This window comes from Ctenopharyngodon idella, chromosome 15 (genome assembly GCF_019924925.1).
Source record: "Ctenopharyngodon idella isolate HZGC_01 chromosome 15, HZGC01, whole genome shotgun sequence".
Lineage (NCBI taxonomy): Eukaryota > Metazoa > Chordata > Actinopteri > Cypriniformes > Xenocyprididae > Ctenopharyngodon > Ctenopharyngodon idella.
Window position 1 is genome coordinate 4180688 of NC_067234.1, and position 18357 is coordinate 4199044.

Sequence of the window (18357 nt, forward strand, 5' to 3'; positions counted from 1 at the left end):
AGTAGCTTTATAGACAATTTATACATGTATTAAAAAAAAAAAAAAAAAAACTTTGCTAGGAAAATAGATTTATTAGAAAATAGGCTACTTTTTTAATTCTTTTCATTATACAAGCCAAATAAAACATCCTTAAACAACAAATAAAAACTGTCTAGGAAAGCGTGTACAAACACAATTTTCGCAAAAAAGTAGCTACGTGGACACAATCTTGGAAGACAGACTCTATCACTCCAATTTTTCTGAATTGTAAACAATATTCTAATTCAACTTCCTGTAGAGTGTGGACAATTTAATAAAAATAACTACGGAACTAAGCGGAGCTAATTCTGAAATTTGCAAAATTCATGAGCATGTCTGCATAGGGCACAGTCATATCATCATATAAACACATATAGAAAAGCACTTGTACATCTTAATGCGAATTACAGGCAGGCCAGAATCAGATACAGCACTTTTCATGTGAATAATTATTCACATGAATCATGAGTAAGCTAGATTTGCATTAGAGGGTGGAAATGACCGTTCTGTTTGCTTAAACTCTTACACCTGCAGCTCAAACAGGATGTTATCCCGGGCCTGTTTGCGTGCTGGTGTACCTGCTTTGGCATTTGATTACATGAAATCGTGCAGTGCAACAGTCGTTGACGCGGATATGACAACCGCAGCCAAATAACGCAACAATATGAGTCTGTGTTTTCATTTTAATTAGATAGAAGTTGTTTCCTTTAATCCAAATCTTCTGGTAGTTGCTGGTTTTTGAAGACAAATGATGGGAGATTTGAGTTTTTGTTGGTTGTGTTTGCATGTCATTGTTTCTGTAAGTACAGTACTATTCAGATGCAAATTAGAGGTAGACCTATAGCTTGCATCCTTAATTAAATGTGTCTTTTGTTTATTTGTTTATAATCAGATGCTTTTAACTGGCTGTCTGAGCCGATCCAGCACAGGTAATGTGGCTTTCCTCGACGCACCTGACGCGCCAGTCTCCAATTGTCCTTTACGCGTTCAGTACACCTGTTATGAGTCGTCCGAAGTACACGTTCAGGTTCTGGTTTCTTTCGATACTGGATCTACCTCAGTTGTTTTTCACAAATACTGGACCTGCGAGCCCGGACGTGTCAGAACCCGAGTGATGATCGTGAGTTTTCCTGACTGGCTTGTGTACCGACCCGATTGGATAGTACGCAGTTCTGACTGGGTTCTCAGCTGTTTATTGCGTGGCTGGATCGGCCCTGGTGAATCCATCGGGCCGGGCAGGTTTTCTCTAGCCAGTGTCACGGTTCCCCTCGATATTCACTCACCACTGAGTCGACCCTTCAAACAACACCTGCTTTGTACCAACTGGGACACAGACCTTCTCTGGAGAGTCAGGAGAGATGGCATGCCACAGTGCGCAGAAGAAAATGGTATTATTATATTATATTATAGTATGATATTATATTATACACTTAAGCAACACGAAATACATCAATGGCACAATAATTTAATTTTTTAGTATTTTTATTTGCAAGTTTAACCGTTAAAAGTGCATGTTAATGTATCTTTTCACACTATCTTTATCTCTTTTCTTTACCCTTAAGAGGTGACATCTTTTCTTTCCACATTGTATGCCTCTACTGGTGAGCTTTATGGCATCATCAAAACCCTCCAGCCATTCAGAAATGAAGTTTTGGAAGGGCTGAGAATCAAATCCATCTATTACCCCTGGTGAGAGCTTGTGTATTTCTACTTATTTGGCAACCAGGCTTAAGTTTACTCATTTAAAGGAACACTCCACTTTTTTTGAAAATAGTCTCATTTTCCAACTCCCCTAGAGTTAAACAGTTGAGTTTTACCGTTTTCAAATTCATTCAGCCGATCTCCGGGTCTGGCGGTACCACTTTTAGCATAGCTTAGCATAGTTCATTGAATATGTTTTGAACATATAGTTCCTAGCCATATCAGCCTAGAAAATTGCAACTTTTCATTTTCCGTCGGTTTTAGTACACGATGTAACTACAGAAGAGTCAAGTTTTAAATAGGAAAAATATCGAAACTCTTTGGTCATTTTTGAGTGAGATGCTAACGGTCTAATCAGATTCAATGAACTATGCTAAGCTATGCTAAAAGTGGTACCGCCAGACCCGGAGATCGGCTGAATGGATTCGAAAACGGTAAAACTCAACTGTTTAACTCTAGGGGAGTTGGAAAATGAGCCTATTTTCAAAAAAAGTGGAGTGTTGCTTTAATTCGCAGAATAACTGAGTTATTGATGATTCTGACTCTTTAGGTGTGCCGTTTCTTTCTGGGTTTTGTTGACAAAACCTTGCAGTAACCATTTATGTGGACTGCTGCACCACATTGATGTGAAAAATAATTATGCCACCCCTACCTTGTTCCTCACTGACACTGGTAAGACTGTAACAATCTCAGACCATTCTCACTCATTTCTGGTTTCGATCAGTTACCTAATTTACTTCTGTCTGATTCGTTCAGGTAAGATTCACATCCAGGTGCATGGAGATGCCGGGCACTCATCAGCGTTTCTTTCATCGTTTAAGGTTCCTCTTCATCAGTGGTGTCGTATCAACCTGGAGATTCTGGGACGAATGGTGAGATCATGACTTGATGCATAAATGTGTGATGATCACATAGTACTGAATGATCTTAGTTGGTGGCACAAAAGGGGCAGGTGTGGTTCCTTAAATTAGGGAGTTTTGAAAATAGTTTATTGTAAATATACCTTGGTCAGCAAATGAATAAAAGTGCATACACAACCATGGTGGGCAGTGAAGTTGGAGCCTAAAAGCATTTGTAAATCTAAATGGATAGTCTACCTGAAAAATAAAAACGAAACATCTTATTCTTATATCTTATCTTATGTATCTGAGGGGAAAAAATCATGTTTTAAGACATATAGTAATAGTCCTTTTTTTTTTTTTTTTTTTTTTCCAAAATACTAATATATATATATTAGGGCTGCGCAACGATTAATCGTTTGCAAAATACAAGTCTGTGTTTACGTAATATGTGTGTGTTCTGTGTATAATAATTATGTATATATAAATACACGCACATACATGTATAAATTTAAGAAATATATGCATGTATAAATAAACATATATATTTATATATAAAATATTTATATCTATATAATATAAATATATATAAATATATATGTTTATTTATACATGCATATATTTCTTAAATTTATACATGTATGTGCGTGTATTTATATATACATAATTATTATACACAGAACACACATATATATTACGTAAACACAGACTTTTATTTTGCAAACGATTAATCACGATTAATCGTTGTGCAGCCCTTATATATATATATACACACACACACTTTTTTTTTTAACTTATTTAACTGTTATATATAATGGTCAATTACATTAACATTTGTACACCTCCCTACTGTAGTTTGGCTCACTATTGTAGTGCAAACTGCTTCTGTTCTTTCATATTTAAAATTTATATTCTCACATTTTCCTCTCCTGTATAGGCAAAACTTTCTATTGCATGTACTGACGGACAGCAGAAATTTGTTATGAAAGCTGATGAGCATATGTAAGACTCTTCATTTAAAGCAGTAATATTTAAGTTTCACAGTAGTTGCTATAGAAAAAAAAAAATCTGGTGTTTTGTGCAGATTTGGCATAAACGTCATGTTGGATGACACGCATGGCTATTTTGTGCTTGGTGGAGGTAAATTCATACGGGGGATTGAAGGATATTATGGACCGACTACATTCTATCGCACACAGGGGCTCCCAGCTGACACGGTAGAATATGACCATTTTTATACTATTTAAAGACTTATGTGGCATTGAAAGTATACAGTTTTAACAGTTGTTGCATTCCCTTGAAATTGCTCTAATATCATGCTGATTCCCTGGATTAAGCACAGTAATGTTTTATATATCTTCACAGGATGAGATTCACCTTCCTCATGTAATATCAAAGGTGAATATAACTGGATGGTTCCAGTCTTGTCAAAATTTCAAATCCGAGCTTTTCCTCTCTGTGTCAAGTCACTCTCTCACTTTAAAGAGACTATCAGGTAAGTACCACAGATGTCCACTAGCTAGCGCTAGAGTTAAAATATGTATTTTTGTCATTTATCTACAGTTATGTATGTTTGTATGTATGTTCACATCCAGACAGCTGTTTGGACACATACACAGAGCTGCTGCTGAATCACAGTACAGTGAACTCAACAGAGCAATCTATGTTCTTCGAATCTCAAACAAATCCTTACAGACGCCAAGTTGCACAGTTGACCAAACTACTGTCACAGAAATATGGTAAGATTATTTATATTATTTATTATGCAAGTCTTATACATCGATCAGGCATAACATTATGAGCACTGACAGGTGAAGCGAATAACACTGATTATCTCTGTTAGTGGGTGGGATATATTAGGCAGCAAGTGAACATTTTGTCCTCAAAGTTGATGTGTTAGAAGCAGAAAAAATGGGAAAGCGTAAGGATTTGAGTTTAACAAGGAACAAATTGTGATGGCTAGACAACTGGGTCAGAGCATCTCCAGAACTGCAGCTCTTGTGGGGTGTTCCCGGTCTGCAGTGGTCAGTATCTATCAAAATTGGTCCAAGGAAGGAACGGTGGTGAACCGACGACAGGGTCATGGGTGATCAAGGCTCAGTGATGCACGTGGGGAGCGAAGGCTGGCCTGTGTGTTCCGATCCAACAGACGAGCTACTGTAGCTCAAATTGCTCAAGAAGTTAATGCTGGTTCTGATAGAAAGGTGTCAGAATACACAGTGCATCGCAGTTTGTTGCGTATGGGGCTGCATAGCCGCAGACCAGTCAGGGTGCCCATGCTGACCCCTGTCCACCGCCAAAAGAGCCAACAGTGGGTATGTGAGCATCAGAACTGGACCAGGGAGCAATGGAAGAAGGTGGCCTGGTCTGATGAATCATGTTTTCTTTTACATCACGTGGATGGCTGGGTGTTTGTGTGTCACTTACCTGGGGAAAACATGGCACCAGGATGCACTATGGGAAGAAGGCAAGCCGGCGGAGGCAGTGTGATGTTTTGGGCAATGTTCTACTGGGAAACCTTGGGTCCTGCCATCCATGTGGATGTTACTTTGACATGTACCACCTACCTAAGCATTGTTACAGACCATGTACACCCTTTCATGGAAACGGTATTCCCTGGTGGCTGTGGCCTCTTTCAGCAGGATAATGTGCCTTGCCACAAAGCAGAAATGGTTCAGGAATGGTTTGAGGAGCAAACCTGATCGGTGTATAAGTAATTTTGAGATACTGGTGTTGGCCCACCTGAAGGACATCACTAGACCCTTGCTAGACCACCTTCAGTTTGCTTATCAGGCAAACAGATCTGTGGATGATGCAGTCACCATGGGACCACAATACATACTGCAACATCTGGACAAACCAGGGACTTATGTGAGGATCCTGTTTGTGGACTTCAGCTTGGCCTTCAACACTATCATCCCAAACCTTTTCCTGCCCAAATTAACTCAGCTCTCTGTGCCCTCCTCCTCCATCTGTCAGTGGATTACCAGCTTCCTGACAGACAGGCAGCATCCCTAGATTGGTGGTTCTCAAACCTGTCCTGGGTACCTCCCACCACTGCTCAACACCTTTTTTTTTTTTTTTTCCCTCATCTAACACACCTGATTCAAATCATCAGCTAATTAGTAGAGACTGCAAGAGTAGAATTGGGTGTGTCTTATGATGGAGACATACAGAATGTGCAGTGGTGGGGGCTCCCCAGGACAGGTTTTAGAACCACTGCCCTAGAGGATGGAGAAGATTCACATCCAACACCTGCAAAATGCCCCCACCACCACCACCACCACCACCACCACCACCACCGCTATCTACTCTTATGTCACGCATCTTGCTGCTTTACACTTCACTCAGAAGAGATTGTCTGATGATTATGTAGGCTAAAGGACATTGAGGAGTGGGTTGATATTTCAGTGATTTTTGCATAGACGGGCATGTTTCTTTGTACTTTTGTGCTTTTATTGTTTTCCTCTATTGTAGGCGGGGTGAATGCTACAGCAGTGGGCAGGATGTTGTATGCTCTAGTCCTCCGTAAGATCAGTACAGCTCACAGTGTGGAGGTTATAACCAGGATGATGCCTTTCCTGCTGCATTCTGGCTGCTTAGGAGACTATAGAGCACTACATCTGTCCTCTGTGCTCTACAGCAGTGGAATCGGAGTCAAGAGACAGCCGTACAAGGTGTGTGTTTTGGGGTTATGAGGTGATCAGGTCACTCGAGTATTAATCTTACATTTGTAATTGTAATATGATCTTTGTGAACAATTAGCATTGCAGTATAATACAACAAAATGTGAATGAGAATTAGCCAATGGAACCTGATCTGTGGCACTGCAGGCTTGGCTGTTGTCCCTGTTGGCAGCTCAGAAGGACTGGAGATTGGCGCTCTTGCGTTTAGGGCACATGCACCATGTTGGTGACCTGGAGGTGACCCCTGACCGTGACCTTTCCTATGCTTATTACATCAATATTGCGAGACAAACCAGCATGGATCAGAAGAAACCCACCCCACAGCAAGTAAGGAACCTTTTTAAGTAAGGGTAACACTTTATTTTAAGGTGACATAGTTACACGTTACTACATGTACATACTATAGTAATAACAGTAAATTATGCATAATTACAAGTAACTAACCCTAAACCAAACCCTAACCCCAACTGTAACTCTATAGTAAGTACATGTAGTTAATTAATATTACTCAGTACTTATTTGAGTAAGTACAATGTAACAACGTCACCTTAAAATAAAGTGTAACCTTTTTTTGTAAAGCCCAGTTAAAAAACTTTTATGTATAACAAGTCTCAAATTTCTACGGAGCCCCTAAAGGGACCTTGTGATGGTAATAAAAAGTAGATGGGATTAAAATATATTATTTTAATGAGTTTGTGTTCTGTGGTGGAAATAATATGAGGTGAGAGGTACAGTGTTTCTGTTTTTTTTGTGAGATAACGCAATAGTTCTTAGTGGAACGCAATACTGCTGAAAGAACGTAATGTTTTTCGGTGGAATGCTACGGATTTGCGAGAGAACACAATACTTTTGTGAGTGAACACAATAGTTGTGTCCCAAATGACGTACTATGCACTTAGACAATCTGTACTCAACCAGTCTCATATATATAATATATAATTTTTTTTTTCTTCACCATTTTCCCTTAAGGGCTCCATAAATTTTATCCAGTTTCATGGGGGATAAATTAAGTTGTATTCAAATTGATTTTAACAGATAAAAATGAGGCTGTGAGACACACCAAATCATTGAAAATGTCTTATCCAGTACAAATTTGTATAAAGACATCTTCTGTAATACTTATGTAAGCTCATTATGAAATTAGATTAATTTAAAAATCTGGTTACACTTTATAAAGTGTTTCCAAAAGTCCTTACATGTTTACAGTAAGTCCAGTAGTAGTCCGTATGCTCCTTTACACTGTGCAAGGCAATTTCAATGGCTTTCTAAATAACATTTCATCTTCTCTGTAGACGTTTGTTGAGTTAATACGTTTAAATGATGAAGAGACCCTGAAGGCCCAAACCAATGAAAATGACGATCTATTTTACTGGCTAAAGCTGCAGGCACGAAGTGGAGTGGCTGAAGCTGAGGTACTACAATTCACATCCAACAAATAATACAATGCACAGAATCTTAGTCTTCCATTTTGATGTTTTTCCGCTGTACTGCGAGCATGTTTGGACATGAAAATGACAACACTCACTCTTATAGTCTTTAAAGTTGGATTCCATTGTTTGTCTTTGTTCAAAAGTTTGAGATTTTTTTATTTTTTGAAAAGCCTTTTATGCTCACCAAGGCTGCATTTATTTGACCAAAATCTACAGTAAGAACAGTAATATTGTGAAATATTATTAGAATTTAGAATAACAAATTTTTTATTTGAATATATTTTAAAATGTAATTTAATCCTGTGATGGCAAAGCGGAATTTTCAGCATCATTACTCCAGTCTTCAGTGTCACATGATTCTTAAGAAATGATGCTGATTTGATGCTCATGAAACACTTATTGTTATCAGTTTAAAACAGTTGTGCTGCTTAATATTTTTGTTGAAAATGATTCTTTGATTTATTTGGTATTTAAAATATAAATCTTAACATTATAATTTCACTTTTAATACATCCTTTATACTTATTTCAAGTTAATACATCCTTGCTGAAAAAAGTTTCTATTTATTTATTTATTCAGCAAGCAATGGGTCGTATGTTGTTCTGGGGTCAGCAAGGTGTGTCTCCAGACATCCAGACAGCAGTGAAACACTATGAAAGAGGAGCCATCAAACTCAATGACCCCGTGTCCATGTACGACTACGCCATTGTGCTCCTTACGGTCAGTGACCTTTATATCTTTTCTATTTCCGATCTTGTATGCAAACCTGAATCATAAAGTATTTGTTCAGAATCTAATGTTTCAGAATGATGTTTCATAAAGAATATCTGATTTGGCCAGCAGAGGGCAGTCTTGCAAAGCATTTGAAGTCAATACTGCTGAAGAGAAAGCTAAATCAAGCGTTAGGCTACTAAATATCATAATGTTCTTGTATTAACAGGGTCAAGGAGTTCCAAAAGATGTTCAGAAAGGCGTTACATTCCTGAAGAAAGCAATAGAACAGGTATTTGTTGCTGGTGTCATATATTTGTTTAGACTGGGGCCAGTTGCATAAACTTAGCCACTATGTTGAAGGATTAGTTCACTTTAAAATGAAAATTAGCACAAGCTTTACTCACCCTCAAGCCATCCTAGGTGTATTTGACTTTCTTATTTCTGATGAACACAATCGGAGTTATATTAACAAATATCCTGACTCATCTGAGCTTTATAATGGCAGTGAATGAATCTCAAGAAATTAACGTTACATCAATCCATTATAAACGTATTCCACATGGCTCTGGGGGGTTAATAAAGGCCTTCTGAAGTGAAGCGATACGTTTGCGTAAGAAAAATATCCATATTTAACCAGTTAAAAACTAAAATATCTAGCTTCTGCCAGACCACCTTCCATATTCCACTTATGAAGAAAGCGTAACGCCTCTCGCAGTTCAAAACGCTTATGCTACGTCCTACGCCTTCCCTATCCAATTTACGAAAACGTTGCGTCAGTTCTGCTTTCTTCCTAACTTGAATATGGAAGGCGGTCTGGCAGAAGCTATTTTACTTTATAACTTGTTAAATATGGATATTTTTCTTACACAAACACTTCGGCCTTTATTAACCCCCCAGAGCTGCGTGGAGTACGTTTTGCTTTAGATGGAAGCACTTTCTTCAGCTTCATACTCGTTGTTTCCCATTCACTGCCGTTATAAAGCTTGGATGTGTCATTTTTTACTCACCCTCATGCTGTTCCACACCCGTAAGACCTTCGTTAATCTTCGGAACGCAAATTAAAATATTTTTGTTGAAATCCGATGGCTCAGTGAGGCCTGCATAGCCAGCAATGACATTTCCTCTCTCAAGATCCATTAATGTACTAAAAACATACTTAAATCAGTTCATGTGAGTACAGTGGTTCAATATTAATATTATAAAGCGACGAGAATATTTTTGGTGCGCCAAAAAAACAAAATAACGACTTATTATAGTGATGGCCGATTTCAAAACACTGCTTCATGAAGCTTCGGAGCGTTATGAATCAGTGTATCGAATCTTGATTCGGATCGCGCATCAAACCACTAAACTGCTGAAATCACGTGACTCTGGTGTTCCGAACCCCTGATTCGACACGCTGATTCATAACGCTCCGAAGCTTCCTGAAGCAGTGTTTTGAAATCGGCCATCACTATAATAAGTCGATATTTTGTTTTTTTGGCGCACCAAAAATATTCTCGTCGCTTTATAATATTAATATTGAACCACTGTACTCACATGAACTGATTTAAATATGTTTTTAGTACATTAATGGATCTTGAGAGAGGAAATGTCATTGCTGGCTATGCAGACCTCACTGAGCCATCGGATTTCAACAAAAATATCTTCATTTGTGTTCCGAAGATGAACGAAGGTCTTACAGGTGTGGAACGGCATGAGGGTGAGTAATTAATGACATTATTTTTATTTTTGGGTGAACTAACCCTTTAAGTGTCTTAAAGGGATAGTTCACCCAAATATGAAAATTCTGTCATTAATTACTCACCCTCATGTTGTTCCTACCCGTAACACTTTCGTTCATCTTTGGAACACAAATGAAGATCTTTTTGATGAAATCTGAGAGCTTTCTGTCCATTCATAGACAGCTACACAACTGACACTATATATATATATATATATATATACACACAGTGGCAAGAAAAAGTATGTGAACCACTTGCAGAATCTGTGAAAATATTAATAATTTTAACAAAATAAGGGAGATAATACAAAATGCATTTTATTTTTTATTTAGTACTGTCCTGAGTAAGATATTTTACATAAAAGATGTTTACATATAATCCATAAGACAAAAAAAATAGCTGAATTTATTAAAATAACCCCATTCATAAGTATGTAAACCACTGATTCTTAATACTGTGTGTGGTTACCTGGATGGTCTACGACTGTTTTTTTGTTTTGTGATGGTTGTTCATGAGTCCCTTGTTTTGTCCTGAGCAGTTAAACGGAGCTCTGTTCTTCAGAAAAAATCTCCAGGTCCTGCAGATTCTTCAGTTTTCAAGCATTTTTTAGCCTTTTTTAATAGTTGTGTTTGAGTCCCTCAATTGTCCTCCATGTGAAAAGATGGATCTCAAAATCATTCAGTCACTGTTGTAAAGGGTTCAAATATGCAAAAGATGGTGGAAAACTGAAGAATTTTTGGGACCTGGAGATTTTTTCTGAAGAACAGAGCTCAGTTTAACTGCTCAGGACAAACAAGGGACTCATGAACAACCATCACACAACAAAAAAACAGCCGTAGATCATCCAGGTAACCACACACAGTATTAAGAATTAATGGTTCACAAACTTTTGAACTGGGTCAATTTAATAAATTCAGCTATTTTTTTTGTCTTATGGATTATATGTAAGCATCTTTTATGTAAAATATCTTACTCAGGACAGTACTAAATAAAAAATAACATGCATTTTGTATGATCTCTCTTATTTTGTTAAAATTATTCACATTTTCAACAGATTCTGCAAGTGGTTCACATACTTTTTCTTGCCACTGTATATATAGTTAATTATATCATAATGAACTACCAGTATTTTGGCTTTAAAAAAAAAAAAACATAGTTTGATTAGTTTATGCACACTGTTTATGTTACTAAATGTAATGGATGCTTATGTATTTCTTTGTTTTTTTTTACTGACATATTGACTGTATGTCACTCAATAGACAACCTGTAAGTGATTTTACATCCTGCAGGGGTCTGTTCCCGCTCTCACAGCTCTAGGCTGGTACTTTGAGCAGTATGAGAAGGATTATGAGAAGGCGGTACATCTGTGGGAAGAAGCTGATGCCAAAGGTCACCCTGATGCTGCCATGAATTTGGGAGTTTTCTATTCCCAGGGTCTTTATCCTGGAGAACCTGCCGACCAGGTAAATAATCACACGCTGATGTGCTTTGAAAGGGTTAGTTCACCCAAAAATGAAAATAATGTCATTTATTACTCGCCCTTATGTTGTTCTATACCCGTAAGACCTTCAGTCATCTTCAGAACACAAATTAAGATATTTTTGATTAAATCCGATGGCTCAGTGAGGCCTGCATTCACAGCAATGACATTTCCTCTCTCAAGATCCATAAAGGTACTAAAAACATATTTAAATCAGTTCATGCGAGTTCAGTAGTTCTACCTTAATATTATAAAGTGACGAGAATACTTTTTGTGCGCCAAAAAAACAAAATAACGACTTTTCAACAATATAGTGATGGGCCGATTTCAAAACACTGCTTCGGAACTTTACGAATCAAATCAGTGACTCGGATCTCCTATCAAACGGCTAAACTGCTGAAATCATGTGACTTTGGCGCTCCGAGTCACTGATTCGATTCGCATAGCTCCGAAGCAGTGTTTTGAAAAGTATTCTCGTCGCTTTATAATATTAAGGTAGAACCACTGAACCCACATGAACTGTTTTAAATATGTTTTTAGTACCTTTATGGATCTTGAGAGAGGAAATGTCATTGCTGTGAATTCCAGGCCTCACTGAGCCATCAGATTTAATCGAAAATATCTTAATTTGTGTTCCGAAGATGATTGAAGTTCTTACGGGTGTAGAACGACATGAGGGTGAGTAATTAATGACAGAATTTTCATTTTTGGGTGAACTAACCCTTCAAACCCATTATACTGATGAAACAAAGACTTGTGATATTGTTTCTCTATAACTATAATTTTGCTTTTTCATCAGTTTAAGGCATATAAGTACTACTTAAAGTCAGCCCAGAGAGGACTCTTAAATGGTGGCATTGAATTGGCTGATATTTGGATTCATGGGATCCCCGGCCAAGTTGCTCGACGCCCAGCGGAGGCTGTTCTGTATGTGACTCAAAATAATATTATATATCATTATTATTGTAGATATAGACCCAAGCTTTATCAACCCTTCCTGCAACTTATTAAAATTGGCTGAGTGCGCATGTGTTCACTCAGTGTGAATGGGCATGATGCCTCTGCTACCCATAATCCCCTAGTGGTTAAAGAGATTCATTCTTTCTTATGTGGCATGTACCACTAAACTATTTCTAGTTGACATTTTGCCTTTGCATTCGAATTGAACTCTGTTTGCATCATTGAATCATTCTTTCCTGTTGATCACTATAAAGCTGCTTTAAAACAATCTGTATTGTATAAAGCGCTATAAAAGTAAAGGTGACTTGATAGGATTTTTTTCCTCCTTTCTCTTTGGACTTTAGTTGGGTTAAATGGGCATCTGAACAGAATGGATATCTGGGAACAGTCTTGAGGAACGGGCTGAATGCCTATTTCAAAGGAGACTGGTAAACCTTTTTGTTTGAGTGCAGATATTAATTTATAATATTAAATTACAATACGAGTATGCTTTTAGATTTCATTTACATTAGAAAAGGATGTTGCAAAGGCTACTTTCTATTGTTTACTACTTTCTATTGTCTCTCTCTCTCTTGTATTGTTGCAGGATCATGTCTTTGATTTATTATCTCAGTGCAGCAGAGAGCGGATTTGAAGCTGCTCAGTTTAATGTGGCGTACCTCTGTGAACTCAACTCAGTGAGTCCGTTCTAAACACTTGCTTTAGATGCAGATGAACATATTCACTCGATTGGCTTTGATAGATGTTTTATATCTTTTATAGGGCTCTTTGGATCCAGCACTGGTGACTCATTGCATGTTAAGATATTATAATATGTCAATACAGGCTCAAGTTCCAGCTCCTTATGGTAATTTTAACAAATTTAAGATTGATTGCTGCATTATTTATTTATTTATATAATATATATATGTGTGTGTGTGTGTGTGTGTGTGAATTATAAACCATACCAAAATTTCATGGAAAGTATTATTGCTTATTTAATTTTTTAAAATACATATTTTTATGTTATGACAAAGTAATTATATAGAGTCTGATCCTTTATATAAAGGCCATAATCATGTCTTGGGACGGGGGTCTTTTTATGTAAAAAAAAAAAAAATGAAATAATTAAAGAATTAAAAGGGATTTAAGGAAAAAAGAACCAGTAATAAGAACGGTAAAATAACTTCTAGGTCTAAGTGTAGCCTTGTTGTGAAGTAATCCGTTTAAATAATATTTTATTTAAACATATGCACACATTCACTCTTATTTGTATGTGTAATATATCAAAAACACAAAATGTTTCTTGTCTCGTCACATTCAGTTATGAATGACATGGATCCTGTAAATGTTAACTTTTTTTAATGTACTTTCACCATTTTGCATTGAAAATATTTGAGAAAATTGATTTGCATCACTGTATATTACTGTGGGTCGTTGAACATATCTATCGTAAACAAACAGTTGCCAAAGTATTAAATGTTTAGCTACTTGCATCTTTCACTGAAAAAAAAAAAAGTGTCGTGTTGGAGTTCGCACTTGTCTTCGGTGAACAGGAAGCCCCCGCCTTCTTTTATCTGATTGGCTGTCTCAATAATTTTGACATTGACAAGCACTGTTAGACCACTGAGGTCGACCAGCCTTAAAGCGATAGTTCACCCAAAAATTCTGTCATCATTTAGTCACCCTCAAGTAGTTCTAAACCTGTATGAATTTCTTTGTTCTGCTGTACACAAAGGAAGATATTTGGAAGAATGTCAGTAACCAAACAGATCTCACCCCCCATTGACTACCATAGGAGGAAAAATAAATACTATGGTAGTCAATGGTTCCAAATATCTTCCTTTGAGTTCAGCAGATGAAAGAAATTCATACAGGTTTGGAACTACTTGAGGGTGAGTAAATGATGACAGAATTTTCAGTTTTGGGTGAATTATACCTTTAAATGTAACTTCTTTAACTGTTTGTCATCCTTGTCCGTGTGGTTATGGCCCTGCTTTATATTAGATCTGACAAGATTGACAACCCCTGCAGTATAAGATAAAAAGAATGTAATTTAGTATGGGATTCATGGCGGCAGTCATGTGTCTTTACAGTGAACTGAGGGCAGCTGAGGTCTGACTTGATGTCTTGCGTCAGTGCGCCAGTACATGTGCTCTTTCTCATGCTCCCTGTAGCTTAAGCTTCAGTGTCTGCATGCGGTGATGGATGTTTGTTTCCCTCTCAGCTTTGATCAGAATGGGAGATCTGTTGTATGGTGAACAGGCTTTGGGCAGAAAAGAGGTTTCTGATGCTGCAGAGATGTACAAGAAAGCAGCTCTCAAAAACGAACCACAGGTACCAGTGTCAGCAAATGTTTTAACCTTGAATGATCAGGAAATGTAGTTATTTGTGAATATATGTGAATAATCTTAAGTCATTATTTGGAAAAAAGATAAGCTTACTCACTTTATTGGTTTGTTTGTTTGTTCGTACTACGAAATGATGTTTGTTTGATCTGATACATTTTTATTGATTTCATACTGCTTTCTGCTACTGCTAAAGATTCATTCAGAAATATTTATTTTTATTCTTTTAGTCTAACAGAAATATTTATTTTTATTCTAACAGAAATATTTATTTTTATTCTTTTAGTCTAACAGAAATATTTATTTTTATTCTTTTAGTCTAACAGAAATATTTATTTTTATTCTTTTAGTCTAACAGAAATATTTATTTTTATTCTAACCGAAATATTCATTTTTAGTCTAACAGAAATATTTATTTTTATTCTAACAAGCAATATTTTATTTGTTTGTTCTAACAAATTTTATTTATTTATTCGAACATAAATATTTATTTTATGTATTCTAACAGCTATATTTGTTTGATTTATCAAGCTATATTTATTCTAACAGAAGTATTTATTTTTTTATTTATTTAATTAACAGAAATATTTATTTTATTCTAACAAGCTTGATTTATTTTTTTAAACATATATTCGTTTTTTTTTTTTTTTTTTTTTTTTTTAGTTTTTTAGGCTATATTTATGTTTGTTATAATAACAAGCTATATTTATTAATTTGCTCATTTGAACAGATACATTATTATTATTTTTCTAACAAGCTGTATTTATTTTTATTTATTTATTCTATCAAGTATTTGTTTTATTATTAGTTTGTTTTAATCAGCTATCATTTAATCAAACTATATTATTTAGTTATATGTTCTAACAGGAATTTTATTTATTTTATTGTTAGTTTTTCTCTTTTTTTAATTAATTATTTTGTTTTGTGATGGTGGTGTTTTTTTGGGGGGGGGTTTGTTTTCTCATTATTCATATTTCCATATTCACATTTCTGTCTCCTCAGGGTTGGTATAATCTTGGCCTGCTTGTCCAAAACGGAGAGTCTCTGCCGTTCAGTGTTCTTTCTGAGCTTAATTTGCTACACCTTCACTTAACAGACAGACAGAAGCTTCTCATCACTCTGTACCAAAGGTAAGACAACATCACAATCATGGTAAAACATTCAGACTGCCATTGTTCACTTCAAACGACTCAACTGTACCGTTCTAACAAACTATTACAGTACGTCTTATTTTCTGTCTTTTCCGTAGATGCAGAGAGACGAATATCACCGATGCATACCTGCCATGCACACTGGCACTGTTCAGCGCACACCTACGATCTTTCCAAGTACATCAGGATACTACTATGAAGGTATGTGTATTTTTTGACGTCAAAGTACAAATGTTGACTTACTGTGTACTGGTCCAAAAGCATACTGTCGCATGACAATTTAGTGTATTTAAAACGCAAATCAGTCACTCAACAACAAAAAAAAAGAAAAGAAAGAAACAGCCTGGATGAGCTCCTCGTTGTTTAATTTGTTTAATAGTGTATAATTGCATGATCACCTCATGGGGATGTTACTGTGTTAACATCATAATGATTCATCTCTTAGATTGTCTAATAATAAGGGACTCATTTTCACAAGTAGATGTTTACACTATCCGTCTCTGTTCCTGTAGCTCATTGCCACAGTTTCAGCAGCAGCAATAGGAACTCTGTCTTTTGCATTCGGACTCTTTAAATGGAGGACAACACCACTCCACCAAACATCCCAAACATCTGCTTCCAGCCAAACCCAGGGGGAGGAAGAGGAAGAATCCTAACGGAAACTACTAGATAACATTTTATTATTCTTCCATTATTCTCAGTGGATTTCCTCCATACAAAGCACTTGTTAACCTTTGCTTTGTAATAGGAATAATTGGTAACACTTTACTTAAAGTCTTTATATATAATGCATTAAAATTATTTTAATGCATTAATTATGCCTTCTAATGCATTGTATGGTCTTACACAGTTATAATATTTGTCTATTCACTTTTACACCTTTAGAAAGTATAATGCATTAAAACATGACAACCAATTTTAGATGTAACAAGAAATCTGTAAATATTATAATGCATTTTAACTTTGGTTACAATTATTTATGAAAAGATACATTATGAGTGCCTTTATAATGCATTATACATAAAGGCTTCAAGTAAAGTGTTAAATCCTCGTTTTGTGTCATTGAGGCAAAAATTTGAGCTGTCATATTGATTAATCGCGATTAATCACATCTAACATAAGTTTGCAAATATGTGTATACATGCACACCCGAAAAAAACTTTTATGCTAGATGCGATTAATCATGATTAATCGCATCTAACAAAAGTTTATGTGCTTGTATACACATATTTACAAACTTTTATACTAGATGCGATTAATCGCGATTAATCGTGATCAATCATATCTAATATAAAAGTTTGTAAATATGTGTATACATGCCGCGCGCGCACAGACTTTTGTTAGATGCGATTAATCGTGATTAATTGATTTGACAGCTCTATTTTTTTTATTGCACAGTAGTGTGCAGTTAATGCCCTTCTTTTTTTAAAGAAATGTCAAGTTATCCTGTTTTTTTTTTGTGTGCTGTCAAATCGATTAATCGTAATTAATCGCGTCTAACATAAAAGTTTGTGTGTGTATATGTGTGCGCATGTATGTATACACATTTACAAACTTGTTAGATGCAATTAATCACGAATAATCAGGATTAATCGCATCTAACAAAAGTTTGTGTGCATGTATACGCATTTACAAACTTATATTAGATGTGATTAATCGCGATTAAACGATTAATCACATCTAACAAAAGTTTGTAAATAGGTATATACATGCACAAACAAACTTTTGTTAGATGTGATTAAACGCATCTAATATAAAAGTTTTTAAATGAGTATACATGCGCACAAACTTTTGTTAAATGTGATTAATCGTGATTAGTCGCAATTAATCGTGATTAATCACATCTAACATAAGTTTGTAAATATGTGTATACATACACGTGCACAAACTTTTGTTAGATGTGATTAATCACGATTAATCGCATCTAACAAAAGTTTGTAAATAGGTGTGTACATGCACACAAACTTTTGTTAGATGTGATTAATTGTGATTAATCACGATTAATCATGATTAATCACATCTAACACAAGTTTGTAAATGTGTGTACATACATGCACGCACACACACACACACACACACACACAAACTTTTATGTTAGATGCGATTAATCGCCATTAATCAATTTGACAGCACAAAAAAAAAAAAAATATTTTTAAAAGAAGCACATTTAACTACGCAAAGCTGTTTAAAATCTCTATTCAGGCTGACTTAATAAAACTTTTTAAGTAAAACAGACTTTTTAAATAAACTAGTGGATATGATGTGATTAAAGTACTTTTTTAAAAAGTTACATTTTCTGCCTCATTTTTGTCACTTAAATCATCAGG

At 35.8% G+C, this 18357-nt stretch overlaps 1 protein-coding gene across 1 annotated transcript; it reads left to right on the forward strand.

The window, feature by feature from the left end:
* Positions 1 to 596: 596 nt before the first annotated feature.
* LOC127496293 (protein sel-1 homolog 3) lies at positions 597 to 18320 on the forward strand. The gene is made up of 23 exons (XM_051864147.1): positions 597 to 817; positions 911 to 1406; positions 1581 to 1707; positions 2270 to 2391; positions 2476 to 2591; positions 3496 to 3560; positions 3643 to 3775; positions 3924 to 4053; positions 4154 to 4297; positions 6036 to 6235; positions 6392 to 6571; positions 7537 to 7656; positions 8254 to 8394; positions 8615 to 8677; positions 11402 to 11575; positions 12392 to 12519; positions 12897 to 12980; positions 13139 to 13229; positions 13315 to 13399; positions 14759 to 14868; positions 15882 to 16009; positions 16129 to 16231; positions 16543 to 18320. The coding sequence occupies exons 1-23, from the start codon at positions 767 to 769 to the stop codon at positions 16684 to 16686; spliced, it is 3135 nt and encodes a 1044-aa protein (XP_051720107.1). The 5' UTR covers positions 597 to 766; the 3' UTR covers positions 16687 to 18320.
* The last annotated feature ends 37 nt before the right edge of the window (positions 18321 to 18357 follow it).

What these genes read in the sequence shown, in the direction of transcription:
- LOC127496293 (XM_051864147.1), top strand. Translation starts at nt 767, where the DNA reads ATGATGGGAGATTTGAGTTTTTGTTGGTTGTGTTTGCATGTCATTGTT. An exon ending in GTGGAGTGGCTGAAGCTGAG is followed by an intron (nt 7,657 to 8,253) that starts GTACTACAATTC and finishes TTATTTATTCAG; the next exon opens with CAAGCAATGGGTCGTATGTT. An exon ending in TGAAGAAAGCAATAGAACAG is followed by an intron (nt 8,678 to 11,401) that starts GTATTTGTTGCT and finishes TACATCCTGCAG; the next exon opens with GGGTCTGTTCCCGCTCTCAC.